Raw genomic sequence first — 13,706 nt, 5'->3', positions numbered from 1 at the left:
TGAAGAAAACTGGAGATAGCTCATGTCTAAGCAAAGTGTTTCTTGAATGGGTCTCTGGGGACCCCCATGCAGTCCGCTTTTTCTCTACATTCTTGTGTGTAGCACACAGAGCTGTAACAAAAATCTGGACCATCTGGTGATCTCTAAGGATTGGTTTGAGAAGCACAGTCCTGAGGGATTTAGAACCAGATTCTGAGCCATGGATTAAGCTTGGTATTGGACTACATCGCAAAGCAAATATTGAAATACTCTGCACGTAGAATATCATCCCTTATGTTAATCAGCATCTGCATTATACAATTATACAATCAATAAACAATCTGCAGCATTATAAACACGCCAGACTCCATTTACTTTAAGTACTTAATGCTTTATTTTTTTACTTAATTATTAAAATAATCTTCACATGAACCACGTAGCAAAACCTTAACAAGCACCTGGAATATGTTAGAAACTCCCTAGCAACACCTAAACAACCACTTGGTAAACCATGGCAACAAAACAGCACCCACTTTAGCAACTACCTGAGATTCCTTATCAAAAGCTTACCAACACCATAGCAACCATGTGGTAAACCATAGAAAGAGCATAGCAACCACTCTTCACACTCTTTGGACAGAAACAACTTAGCAACCATATTAATTTCTCAATTATTTCAGCACACATTTTCAAGCTAAAGTAAAAATTATTTAAAGGTAATTTTAATTTGTGCTTATTTTATCTCTCTTGCCAATTAAAATTTTACAGAATAAAAAAAGAAATAACACCAATATTATTATTTAATTCAAGACCAAGCTTAATTCATTGCTGAGAAAATCTTGATATTTGATGAATTTGTTAAAAAACTCATTTACTTTTATTAACTGTTCATATTGTCTCTGTTTATTAAATATTATGTTGTATAACATATTATATATTGTATATACATTATGTATAAAATATTTTCCTTTTTTTCTTTAATGCCTAGCTACTATGAAATGTCTTGGTTGATAAATGTAAATATGAGTGAATATTTTTCACTCTTTGTGGAAACAAAAATGTGCTTAAAAAAGTAGTCCAAACAAAAATGCCTACATGGCTGTAAGTACATTAAGCTAGCATAAGTGTAGCGCTAACTGAACAAGATCTATCACACAGGCACAGCATTAGCTTCAGCTGTATTAAGTCACGAAACTGCATCCCATAATCTTGACTGTGATCTATTGAAATCGTCGTGTAAATGGTCGAGCTGATGTTATTAGCTTTCCTCCTATCTCCAGTGATCTAATTTCACTAATGTGTCTGTCTGGGATCAGTATACTTGGGCAGACTTTTAGGGGGTGGGGCTTACCTCCTGCCTGAGGAAAGGGTTCTCCCGCTTCAGCTCCTCTGACAGGTCCTCTCCTTCCAACCACTCCTTCATACCAGTCTGCTCCACCCATGAGTTCAGTGTTGCTAAGGCAGTGGCTCTGATGTTGGGCTGGGGAGCAGAGGTTGGGTTTAGTTTCATGCATACAAGCAGATGGTGTTATTGATCCAGAGATTCCTGAAAGCTACTGATGATGAGCTACAGTGATAGAAGAAGGCACAAATACACACCTAGTTTATTTCAGTTTAGGTTTTTAAAATAACATTTTATAGATTTATCCTAGTGGGATAAGTCCCAAAAAGAGTTCAGGTGTTGGTACTTTGTATATGGCTGGTCTGGTTCGATTTAGTGGTGTCACACTGTAGTTTAATATAGTTGCTTTCACACTATACAATTATTATTATTAATTATTTTTTTATTCCATTTTCTCCCCAATTTAGAAGGTAAATTACCAAACCCATTCATTAGGACTCCCCCTATTACTAGTGATGCCTCAACACCAGGAGGGGTAAGACTAGCCCATGCCTCCTCAAAAACATGTGAAGTCAGCCACAGTCTCTTTTTAAACTGCTGCTGATGATGATGCAGCATCACAGCACGCTCGGAGGAATGTGCTGTGACTCGGCTCCGATACATCAGCTCACAGAGGCCTTGTGCTGATTGACATCACCCTTTGGAGAAATGTGGGGAGTGCAATCTAGCCACCCAGAGAGAGCAAGGCCAATTGTGCTCTCTGACGTCTCCGGTAGCCGATGGCAAGCTACATAAACAGGATTTAAACTGGCAAACTCCTGATTATAGTGGCTCTAGTCTGCAGACTCTGGTGCAGTCTGAGCTGACAGTTGGAGTGAAAATCGTGTAGTGCATGATGGGCTGAGACTCTATTTTTAGCTTCAAAATTGCAGAAAATCAAATGTGATTTATTTTTTATGATTTTTGGTGGAATCTGGAAGTGTAAACTCCTCACTGACTCAAATCTGAACTAAACCCGTCTTCTGCCTATATTAGCATAACAAGAAAGTGACACTACATAAAACGGTCTAACCATAGACATCAAATAATCAATCTTATTTCTGTTCCATCATATACCGCTAGCACTACTGCAGCAGCTGGAGTCATTACTGCACAAACTTTGACTGCAGTAAGCCTGTGCACCTCCATGTTAGCGTCTGAATCTCCTTAGCAATGGCAACCGTTAACATATTAACGTGCATGGTAGGGGTTGTGATCAGCAATCTAGTGGTGTGGTGCATCATGCCCAGCCGTGTCGTGTGGGCTATATGGTTTTCAATTCTTAAAATAAAAAGAAAAAAAAAATTGTGTAGTGTACAGTTGTGTAGTGTAATATGTGCAGTCTGTTTACAATCTGCTCCAGCTATAAGAGTCGTGTAGTGTATCCAGGGCTTAAGCAGCTTAAAGAACTTGGCTAAATCCCCGTCATCACCTACATAGGCTTAACACTGAATGGTTTGTAGAATACTATCAGTTAGGGGTGGGCAATATTATATCGTATACAATATATCGTGACACAGAAATATCATGATATTAAAAATCCATATCATGATAATAGGGCTGTTCTGTCTTAAAAGTAGTCTATTATTTACTGTGAAGCTTTAGGTGTATTTATTGTATAATTGTTTTAGTTTATATGCATGGACTAAATATTCTGCAATATTATTTGCTGCATTATATTATTTTATGCTGTATTATTTATTTTTCCACATTATGGTTATACTGTTTTACTATTATACTATACTCCTGAAATGAATGAATTATTTTAACTTTCCTATATCGTCAAGTATATCGTTATTGCAAAAATACCCTGAAATATCGTGATATTATTTTAGAGCCATATCGCCCACCCCTACTATCAGTTCAGATAGTTGCCTTTCCAGATTTTGTGCTGAATTGTGCCAACTTTCCCCAATACAACTACCTTCAATAGACCACCTCTTTGGGTCGGACCAAATTTTGTTCCTTTTGTCCAGACTGTAGTTCATGGAACCTTTTATACCTGCTATTTTGGCTTGAACTAAACTTTAAGTTCTTTAGGCCCAAACAAAACAGGTGTGGAAGCACCACAAGGAAGAAATCAAAATCAAGTCCCTTTCACATGTGTATGGTTACCCAGAAGATTTCTAAACATTATCAAGGAAAGCAGTATTTGCGTGTTTATATGTACAGTACCAGTAAAATGTTTGGACACACCTGGTCATTCCATGTTTTATTTTATTTTTTTCTCATACATTGTAGATTAATACTGAATTCATCTAGACTATGAAGAAACATAAGGAATCATGTGGTAACTTAAAAAAACCTAAACACTCATGCATTTAAGAGACTCTTATTTAGGGTACTGTTAACTTGTGGTTTCTAAGGGTGGAAACTCTGAGGATTAACTTATCCTGGGCAACAGAGGTAACTCTTGGTCTTCCTTTCTTGGGCCGGACCTGATGAGAGCCAGTTTCATCATGACATTTTCTAAGGTCTTTGCGAATATACATTGACACTTTTAAAGTTCTTGAAATGATTCGGATTGACTGATCTTCATTTATTAAAAGTATTTATCTTTACTTAGTTGAGTACTTCTTGCCATAACATGTATTAGAATATTACTCAAATAGAGCTATTCACTGTATACCAACTCCTCTTCACAACTTTATAACTGATGCTCTCAAACAAGAAATTCAAGTAATTAACATTTGACAAGTTCAGCACAGCTGTTAACTGAAAGCCTGAATTCCAGGTGACTCTACCTCATAAAGCTGACTGAGAAAATCCAGCCAAGATGTGCAACACTGTCTTTTAAGCAAAATGAGCTACTTTGAAGAATCTAAAATGTATTATTATTATTATTTATTATTATTATTATTATTATTTACTAAATAATTAATTTTCCTCATAGTTCAGATTACTTAATATTGATCTACAATGCAGAACATTTAAAAATTAAAAAAAAAAGGCACTGAATTTAAAGAGTGTCTAAACTGTTGACTGGTACTGTACAATTAAAATAAAATCTAGCCTAGCAGTGCGTACAGTATGGTGATCTCTACTTAATGGCTACATGTAATGCCGGTTTCTAAACTATAAAATCGATCAATGAAGGGTTTAAATGAACCAATTAATTTAACTTTTATATTTTTTAAACATTCAGCAGTAGAAATCAGTGAGTGAAGCAACTGGTAGCACTTTTAAAAAAACTCCACTCAGGGGCTTGCTCAGAAAATTCCGATTTTCAGATGACAGTAGAGAGGTTTTTGGTTATTTAGGGTGCTGTAGCTTGTGGGTAGGGTTGGAGGTTATCAGGGGTGAGCAGTTGTTGCCAGTGGGTGGGTTAAAGTAAGTGTATAAAAACAGAGGGTTGGTTTACCTTGCTGTCTCCCAGCACAGTGATTATAGGGAAGCCCAGATTCCTCACATGTTGTTTCAGGGACGGGCCCATAGCTGTGGCAATCTGCTGAAAAATGTTCAGCGTCTGCTGGACCTGCATGTGCACACACATACACAATTTTTAATGGGTCTGTATATGTAAAATGCTTTGATTGAATGACTTCAAATTAAGAAAAAGTAGAAGTAAAATATAAACAAATTAAATTAATCGGCAGAAAATATATAACAAACATCGTACCAGCAGTTTATTAGAGTCACCAAGGCGACCCTTCAGAGCCATGGGCAGGTCTCCGATGTTGGACTGAATAAACTTAGCCTCTGATATGACAGCAGACACCTCATCCAGACCCTCCTTCCGAATCTTCCAGTTCTTATCGCTGATCTTCGCCACCATGTCTGAAGTGATCTTATCACTGTGGATGAATAGATAACATGTTTATTACGATTCTAATGCAGATTTTCTTATTTCTTAATTAAAAAAAAACGATGTTGAACCATTTGCAGCGATCAGCCTTTTTTGCAGTTTGAAATTTGCTTCAATAATTTGAACTACAGCAAATAAGTAATAGAAGCTAACCCTGTAGAGCTGCCTTAAATAGCCACTAAATCCTAAATCATATTTTTTCCATTAAAAGCTGAAATGTAGTAAAGAAGTAAAAAAAAAAAAAAAAAAAAAAAAACACCCTACCAGTGGCCATTAACATTTTTATAAACATTTCCTAACCTTAAAAAAAAACACTTTTGTTGTGGTAAATTCTATTTCTGTAGTTCCCCCTCATGTTTAAATGTGCTATAAGAGAGGATAAGCGAGAATGTGTACTTTGGTACGCAGACACATTACAATATGCAGATAAATCAAATCAATAATGCCGTTCCCCTGCTGTCGTCCAACCATCCAAGTCTCACCGCTATCAGAGATACGCTGCTGCTTCTGCAGCTAAGCCAATCAGCTCTTCCTCCTGCCCTGCCTCTTAGCCTATACATCACCCAGTGCCCCTCCCAAACTACCCCTCCCATTTTGAAGCTTTTTCCAAATTTGAGCTGAGTGTGGAGCTAAATGCAGGGGGTATAGTGCCCCTTTAAGCGGTCCAGTTTAAAACTGACCTGATATCAGTTCTGGGCAGCAGGTCCATGATGTCACCAGCTCCCCTATCCACTCCATCCTCCTCATCAGCATCCTCCCCGTCCTCTTCTGCTCCCTTTTTGGTCTGTCCTCGGGTAGGAGCAGGTGGTGACTGGCCTTGCATCTGAAACAACAAAAGATAAACACAAACACATAAAGGGCATTATATCACCCATCCAGATGAGCATTCAAATAAAAAAATAATATCTGACTTTATTCTAGAAACTACAAGCCACAAGACAGTACAGAACCTATGCCTGAAAATAATAAATAATCTATTTATGTTAATATTGCTAATAATAGAAAACAAGCAGATAGTAAATCATTAGCATGGCAACACTGTTCACGGTTTGCATTGTTTGTATTTGCATTATTAGCTAATGCCTGATCCATTATTATTAGCATGGTGTCTTCTCATACCTTCTCGAACTCAGCATCTATTTGAGAAAGCAGGGCCGGCTTTTCATCTTCAAAGAACATACGGAGAGGAGCCCCCATGTACAAATACATCACCCCCAGCAGAGCAATGGCTGAGGTCCTCACCGCCTGAAATCAAATACAAACGGCAAGACACTGAACATACATACACTTTTCTGTACAAATCGGGACTTAAATAAACAATACAATAAACTGACTGAAATTACTACCAAGAAATGTAAAAGGAATAACGTGTTCTCTCAATGAAGTATACCCCGATTATAAATATCTGTAGGTTTTAGAGTACAGACGATTTATATATTAATTTGATAATCATGCCAAAAATCTCTTATTAAAACACAAAGCACTCACCGGGTTGGTGGCACCCAGAGCAGTTTTGACGTTGTTGATGAAAGCCTTCACGTTAATTCTGCAAGATTTATTTGAAGGGTTACAATGTGTAAAGTTGGAGAAGGGGAAGAAGAGAAATGGAGGAGAGAAAATGAGAGAAAAGGAAAAGGAGAGAAAGGGATAGAAAAGGCGGAAAAAGGAAGAGAAAATGAAAAGAAGGGAGAGGGAGAGAGAAGGAAAAGGAGGGAAAGGGAGAGAGAAGGAAAAGGAGGGGAAAAGAGAGAAAAGGAAAAGGATGGAAAACGAGAGAAGGAAAAGGAGAGAAAAGGAAAATGAGGAGAAGGAAGGAATAGCAAGGGGAGGAGAGAAAATGTGAATAAGGGGAAAGATGGGAAAAGGAGAAAAAAGGAATAGGAGGGAAAATGGGAAAAAATTGAGAGAAAAAGAAAAAGAGGGAATGGGAGAGAGGAGGAAAAGGAGAGAAGGAAAAGGAGGGAAAAGGAAAATGAGGAGATGGAGGGAAAAGGAAGTGTAAGGAGAGAAAATGTGAAGAAGGGGAAAAAGAGAAAAGGAGAGAAAAGAAATAGGAGGGAAAAGGAGAAAAAAGAGAGAAAAGGATAACGAGACAAAGGGAGAGAAAAGGAGGGAAAAAAATGGAAAAGGAGGGAAAGGGAGAGAAGAGGAAAAGGAAGGAAAAGGAGAAAAAAGGAAAAGGAAAAGAAAATGAAAAAGAGAAAAGGAGCGAAAAGAAAAGGAAAAAGAAAGAAGGAACAATAATAATAAAAAATGCATAACACATGAGATTACAGAAATCAGTAAAATGCACCCTCAGTAAGACTTACCCTGCAAACCCAAACTCCTTCATCGCGTTGGCCAGCCAGTTCAGACTCTCTGCCTGGTTCTTTGGGTTCTTCTGCGCAAAGGCTAAAGAGACCACCTACAGAACAACATTCAATAATTAAATTACACACTTACAGGTACTTACAGGAAAGCTGCACATTTCTGCAGGAAGTCACATGATTTTATTCAAAGTAAAGTAATAATCATTAGTGCTAATATAGTATACTAAATAGTATAAAAGGATTTACCTTTTACTGGCCAAGTTAATTCAAAGAATGTCAAATTCTTGAGCCAGTATCCATTACAGTATAATAAGGACTTTACAGATACAGATTCATATTTACAGACATTATAAACTAAAATGCATACATTAAGAAATAAACATATCCTTTCACAGTTAAAATAATATATTATACAGTACTATTACTCATTACTATTAATACAGAAAATAAAAATGCTTTATTAAACATTTACTGTACCTTTCAAAGTTTTTATTTTTCATTTTAGTTGAGCAGTTCTTGCTATAATATGGATTAGAACATTATTCAAATAGAGCTATTCACTGTATACAACTCTACCTCTTCACAACTTTACAACTGATGCTCTCAAACACATTAAGAGGAAAAAATAAAAGTAATTAACTGTTGACAATGCCAAGATGTGTAAAGCTGCCATCTAAGCAAGGTGTGTCTACTCTGAAAATCTAAAACATAAAACATATTCTGCTTTGTTTTTAACAAACAGCTATGAACTTTTTAAAATAATAAAAATAAAAAATTAAACGTGTTCAAAATTTTGACTGGTACAGTATATAAATACATTCAGTAGTATTCAAACTAAAGTAATCTAATACTTACTGAGCAATATTTTTATACATCTAGTCAAATTCTAAATGCTAAATGCTTGTTTCTATAAAGCCCTGAGGTGAACGGACCTGTTCAGCGGTCCACGGCAGTGAACAGGCTTCTCCGATGTTAGTCAGAGCTTCTTTTGCATTTCCACCACATTTAACATCCCCAATCTTGTCCACCAGACCATCCAGCACCACGAGTGCAGAGGTTTTGGAGAAAGTGCCTTTTCCTGCAATCAGCCCCACGATGTGCAGCTTCATCTGCATCACCTGAACACAAACAGAGACAAGATTTACACGTCTGAGGTCAGATTAACTGAACAACGAAACCAAAAAAAAAATAATTTTATATATTGTCATGAATACAATGGAATAATTTGTGAAAATGTGTGTACTTTATTCTGCTTAGGCTAACATGAATGGCCTCAAGACCACCACGGCATTTATCATCATTTCAGACAGACTGGCCTGCTGTGATAGTACAGGCAATATAATTCACACAGACATTTAAAATACCTGAAAATTGGTCTCTTTCCAACCAGGCTTCTTTGCCAACATCCTAACTAGTGCCTGGCATGGCATCTCACTTTTATCCATCTGTTCAACAGCCTGAAAGACACAAAGACATACACAACTCAGCAATTCTGTTAATTCATATTATTGCTAATTTCAAAGTCCATGCCTATGCATTAAGTGATATTATGAAATATTGTGATATTATGTTAGGGCTATATGTATCGCCCAGCCCTACTAGACATAGCCACATATTGTATGCCATAGCCTGACACACATTTCCCTTTAAATATAACTACCTGTTGTGTTAACACAGACTACAAAAACTGTGATATGGTCGCTCTGTAGAATCACTGTTCCTCCTTTGTCTCTACTTTGAAAAACATTTGGAAGAAAATGGATCACTGATTATAGAGATGGCAAATCAAGTCATCTACCTGCATTTCCTAGTCCATGTCTCAGTGGCTGCACACGCACAGAATCTTTTATTAATTTATTTAGCGCATTTTTTTTTCTCTCTAGTTAAGCTGATGACACCGGTGAGGAGCGGTTTGTTTATTCATTTATTTTTTCCTTTCTTCTTGGGTTTACCTGCTTTGAGATCAACCGTTCTGCAATTGGGTTCAACAACCCTCTGAGCTGGAGAGTTGCTCCATCTCATAACACTTCATTTTCCAAAACTGTTTTTTTTTTTTTTTTTTTTTGTGGCCCGCCACCTAATGGCTTGGAAAATATCTGTCCCGCGGCCAAACTTAATTGTCGACCCCTGCTTTGGATTTTGTAAATAAGAAAGAAAAATACTAACAGCAAAAAAAATAAAAAATAAAAAATAAATAAATAAACAGTCACCCTCTGAAATTCCTCCATGCTAGCCAGCCTCTCTTTCCAGTTAGCGCTGTCCAGCAGCTGCATGCAGGAGGCTGGGAGCACAGCAGCTGACTTCTCCTCACAGACCTCCAGCTGAAGGAAAGAACATATGAAAAACACTGAGTTAAAATAAACTTGAAGCTACAAATAAACATAAAAATTTAAGCACAACAATTTATAGTTCACTTACAGATAATTCAGTCTCCACTACTTCTTTTGTGTCAGCAGCTTTCTTTCCCTTGGCACTGGGAGCTGAAGCAGGCTTGCCCTTTTTGGGAGGACCTGCAGCCTATAAAATTAAAAATGTCTCTGGATGAAACAAATTATGATGGCATAACCTCAATTACTGCAATGTATAATAAGCATACATTCTTAATTTGTTGAGTACTAGTGGTATAACGGATCACGAGTCTAAAAAATGTCATGGATTTTGAGTAATGGATTATAATGTTTATAATGTAACAACATAGATATTTGTATTGGGTTTCTTAAGCTTCCACTTAGTAACTGCTCCTTTCAGTATCTGATCTAGACCGCTGCCTGTGGGACTCACATAGAGGGGGGCCCAAACGGCAAATGTATTTATTTGTTTGCATATTTTTTATTTATGTACGCTTCCTACCCGGTCTTGTTTTGAACATACCTTAACAGAATATACCTTAAAAGTATTTGACAATTCTGATCTTGTCGCGTTCATAAAGATCTGGCACAATCTTCGTACCGAAGTAAGTGTGTGTGTGTGTGTGTGTGTGTTGCACTTTCTTAGCATGGTTTAAACACTTCCACCATGTTTTCAAAAACAAGAGTATGGGCTATATCCTACTATAACTTTATCCTGCTCTGATTTTGCAGTAAAGAGCTGAATAAATGGTGACGGTAAGTTGTGTGGGTCCCGGTTTTAACTCTGACACAGCAATACAGACCTGAACATGCAGCAGTGCTGGATGTTTTGCCATGGTTATATGACCCTCTTGTGCCACAGTGTCTAAATACTGTTGAGTTTATGTCCTCTGCCATCAGTATACACTACATAAAGCTGAAACGCTCCCACAAGTGTGATTTGACTGATGCAGAAGGCAGAGTTCTTCTCCTATTACAGCATCCATGATGCTGCCAACTGCTCAGAACATGCTTTGTTTTTGTGACACATAATAACAAATAAACATAAATTATTTTGTATTGATTTTTTTTTTTTTTTTTTTTTAACACTGATCCACAATTCCCATTCATACCGGACAATGATAATTGAAATGTACTCATGAGTACTGAGTACTGAATGAGTACTCAACCACTCTAATAATCTGGACAGTAACCAGATACAGGACTTGCTGCAAACTATTACTTTTTCACAACACACAAGGCTACTAACTTACTTTGGCAGCAGGAGCTTTTTTAGAAGGACCAGCTGCAGGTTTAGGGGGAGGCTCTTCTACAGGAGGAGCTTTAGCTGCAGGTTTTTCCTTCTTTTCCCCTCCTCCTCCCCCCTTCTTCCCACCAGCAAGCTCCACTTTATCTGCACATTCTTTTATCTGTGTGTGAAAAAGATCAACAGAAATATTCATACTTATCCAGAAATGACAAAGTCGTCAACTGTAAATGCAAATATTTTGGACTAGGCTAAAACTACCTCTTATAAAAAGATTCATAAAATCCATAAACCCAAAAGGCCACACTGAAATTTCTCAGTCTAATAACCACCCCCCTTTTACCTTATCCAGTTTAAGTTTGTCCAGGTCAGCCAGGAATGGGTTAACGGCTTTTTCTCCCACTACTTTCATGGCAGTTCCCAGTGCCTCAAATGCAGCATCTCTCACTTCCGGAGCAGAATCGTTTACTTGCTGTTTGACAAAACAGAGAAGGCAAAATGTTTTAGATTATTTTTGTTATTAATATTATTATTGCTGTATATGAACAATTTATATTAATAGTTACATGCATGATCAATAAAACCTATTTGAAAGCAGTCTAAACACATTTTAATGTTTACAACAATACATATAAATAGTACCACTCACATAGTTTGGACACACCCATTCTCATTCAATGTGTTTCCATTCTTTTCATGATTTTTTACATTGTAAATTTAATATTGAAGATTATAATAAAGCTATACAGGAACACATGCTAAATTATTCTTTAAACACAAAGTGTTAAAAGTATGTATGTTTTATACTTTAGATTCTTCTAAGTAGCACATTTATCTTTGAGGACAGATCTGCACACTCTTGGTATTTTATTATCAGTGTCTTCATGAGGGAGAGTCACCTAGAATAGTTTTCTCGGCATCTTGAAGGAGTTCCTGGAGGTGCTGAACAATAGTTGCTGCTTTTCCTTCATGCTGTGAAGCTCCAGCTCATCATAAATCACCAACTTCTTTTTGTTTACTATGTAATTCTTTGTATCTTTACAATTCTGTCCCTTAATTGGTTTGATGTCTTAAATATTAATCTTCAATGTAGAAAATAAATTAAATAAAGAAAAAAAAAACACTGAATGAGAAGGTGTGTCCAAATGTTTGACTGGTAGTGTGTACACATTGATGTTTTTGGTCACAATAAAGAAAAACTGGTATGTCAGTTGTAGTACAATTCAGAAAGCACTCATCACTAAGTACTAAAAATGTTAGAGCAAGCTTATGTGAGAGTAGCTGTTTTTCCTAAGACTTAGGAAGTGTAATTCATGCTCTGTGACACAGTTAACATATGCATTTCTAGACAAACAGAGTACAATAAGCATGTGGACTGAGTTGATCAAATAATATGACATGATTTTACACTATGACAAGTTAATAATCAATTAATCAATCAATTAATTAATTAATCAAACAGCTCTGGAGGGTGTGGTGCTGCTTCACCAAAGTTACACAGTGCAGTTAGCAGCAATCTTACAGTAGCAATCAATGATAAAGATGCTATTTCTTCTCCTTTTTGGATATCACTGGAGAATAACAATAAAATGAGAAAATTCTCACCTTCAGGAAGGCCGCACAAAGTGGCTTCAGAACGCTCTTTGGCAGAGTGGAGGGAGTGCAGTGACGAAAGCTTCGGGCCAGGAACAGTGAGGCCTGCTGTTTAATTGACGGGTTCTTGTTATCCATCACAGCCAACACGTCTTCACTAATGTTTTGTAGTGTCGTCTACAGAGAAGTAAGAACATATCAATAGTGTTACGGTCACATGATATACCATCCCAACTGCCTAACACAGGTGACAGACAGTACACAGTAAATATTATATTACTAGAAAGAGAATCACAAGAAAAAGCAACTTGATACTAAATTCAGGCTAGGAGAGTGAAAGTGAAGTTCTAAAAGTGAAGTTCTAAGAAATCTTACAGTTAGGAAGACGGCATCAATGGCCTCTTGCAAAGCCTGGACCACCTGAGGTTTCTTTTCCTTGAACTTTTCAAGAACGGTTGGCACCACCTTTAAAAACAAATGTAGCATTTTAGTCAGCATTTAGATACAGTTGAATGATATGACCAATGTATTGCATTTGGCCAACAGTGACAAAAACAGGCTGTTTATTTCTGAGGTAATGAAAAATAGAAAAACAGTTAAAAAAAAAAAAAAAAAAGTGTTAAAAAAAAAAAGTTAAATGCAGGAAAGATCTTTACAGTAATAGGTTAGCGCTATTTACAGCCAGTCAAGTCAATATTTTAAGTGAACTGTAGAAGTCTCCAAAGATCTCTGCTTACAAGGCCTGCATATGTTCCAAACTTCTTTCTCAGTCCTGTTGCCAGTCCAGCAAGGCATTTGGCTGCTAAAGTCACCAGCATCACGTTGGCATCTTTGCCAACAACCTACAAAGTAAAAAAATAAAAAACATTATCAGCAGGTTAATCCACTGGGGATCTCCACTTTTCAAAAACATCTGTCTATACTCCATACTCAGCCCACAAATCTGCTCTTTCATAGCTGCAGTGGCTAGGTTGGAAAAGCTTTGGAAAACACTTTACGTTAAGTCACGTCTTAATGCGCATTAAAGTTTCCAGCTAAAATGTGC

The 13,706-nt window shown here is 36.9% G+C and overlaps 1 protein-coding gene across 4 annotated transcripts in view; it reads right to left on the bottom strand.

Moving 5' to 3' along the window:
• Nucleotides 1-13,706, bottom strand: part of ckap5 (cytoskeleton associated protein 5) — a 52,600-nt gene that overhangs the window by 21,733 nt on the left and 17,161 nt on the right. For all 4 annotated transcript variants that reach the window (XM_022683867.2, XM_022683869.2, XM_022683870.2 and 1 more), the window contains exons 9-24: nucleotides 13,399-13,503; nucleotides 13,037-13,126; nucleotides 12,674-12,838; nucleotides 11,412-11,540; nucleotides 11,076-11,231; nucleotides 9,893-9,991; nucleotides 9,685-9,795; nucleotides 8,839-8,931; nucleotides 8,407-8,592; nucleotides 7,475-7,569; nucleotides 6,654-6,711; nucleotides 6,285-6,410; nucleotides 5,846-5,988; nucleotides 4,980-5,154; nucleotides 4,722-4,835; nucleotides 1,331-1,459 (exon numbers count right to left, since the gene is read on the bottom strand). In XM_022683867.2, coding sequence (XP_022539588.2) covers nucleotides 1,331-1,459; nucleotides 4,722-4,835; nucleotides 4,980-5,154; nucleotides 5,846-5,988; nucleotides 6,285-6,410; nucleotides 6,654-6,711; nucleotides 7,475-7,569; nucleotides 8,407-8,592; nucleotides 8,839-8,931; nucleotides 9,685-9,795; nucleotides 9,893-9,991; nucleotides 11,076-11,231; nucleotides 11,412-11,540; nucleotides 12,674-12,838; nucleotides 13,037-13,126; nucleotides 13,399-13,503 — 1,974 coding nt within the window. The remainder of the gene's footprint in view (nucleotides 1-1,330; nucleotides 1,460-4,721; nucleotides 4,836-4,979; nucleotides 5,155-5,845; nucleotides 5,989-6,284; nucleotides 6,411-6,653; nucleotides 6,712-7,474; nucleotides 7,570-8,406; nucleotides 8,593-8,838; nucleotides 8,932-9,684; nucleotides 9,796-9,892; nucleotides 9,992-11,075; nucleotides 11,232-11,411; nucleotides 11,541-12,673; nucleotides 12,839-13,036; nucleotides 13,127-13,398; nucleotides 13,504-13,706) is intronic.

Source organism: Astyanax mexicanus, chromosome 10 (assembly GCF_023375975.1).
Source record: "Astyanax mexicanus isolate ESR-SI-001 chromosome 10, AstMex3_surface, whole genome shotgun sequence".
Taxonomy (NCBI): Eukaryota; Metazoa; Chordata; class Actinopteri; order Characiformes; family Acestrorhamphidae; genus Astyanax; species Astyanax mexicanus.
This window is presented reverse-complemented; position numbering and strand designations above follow the sequence as displayed.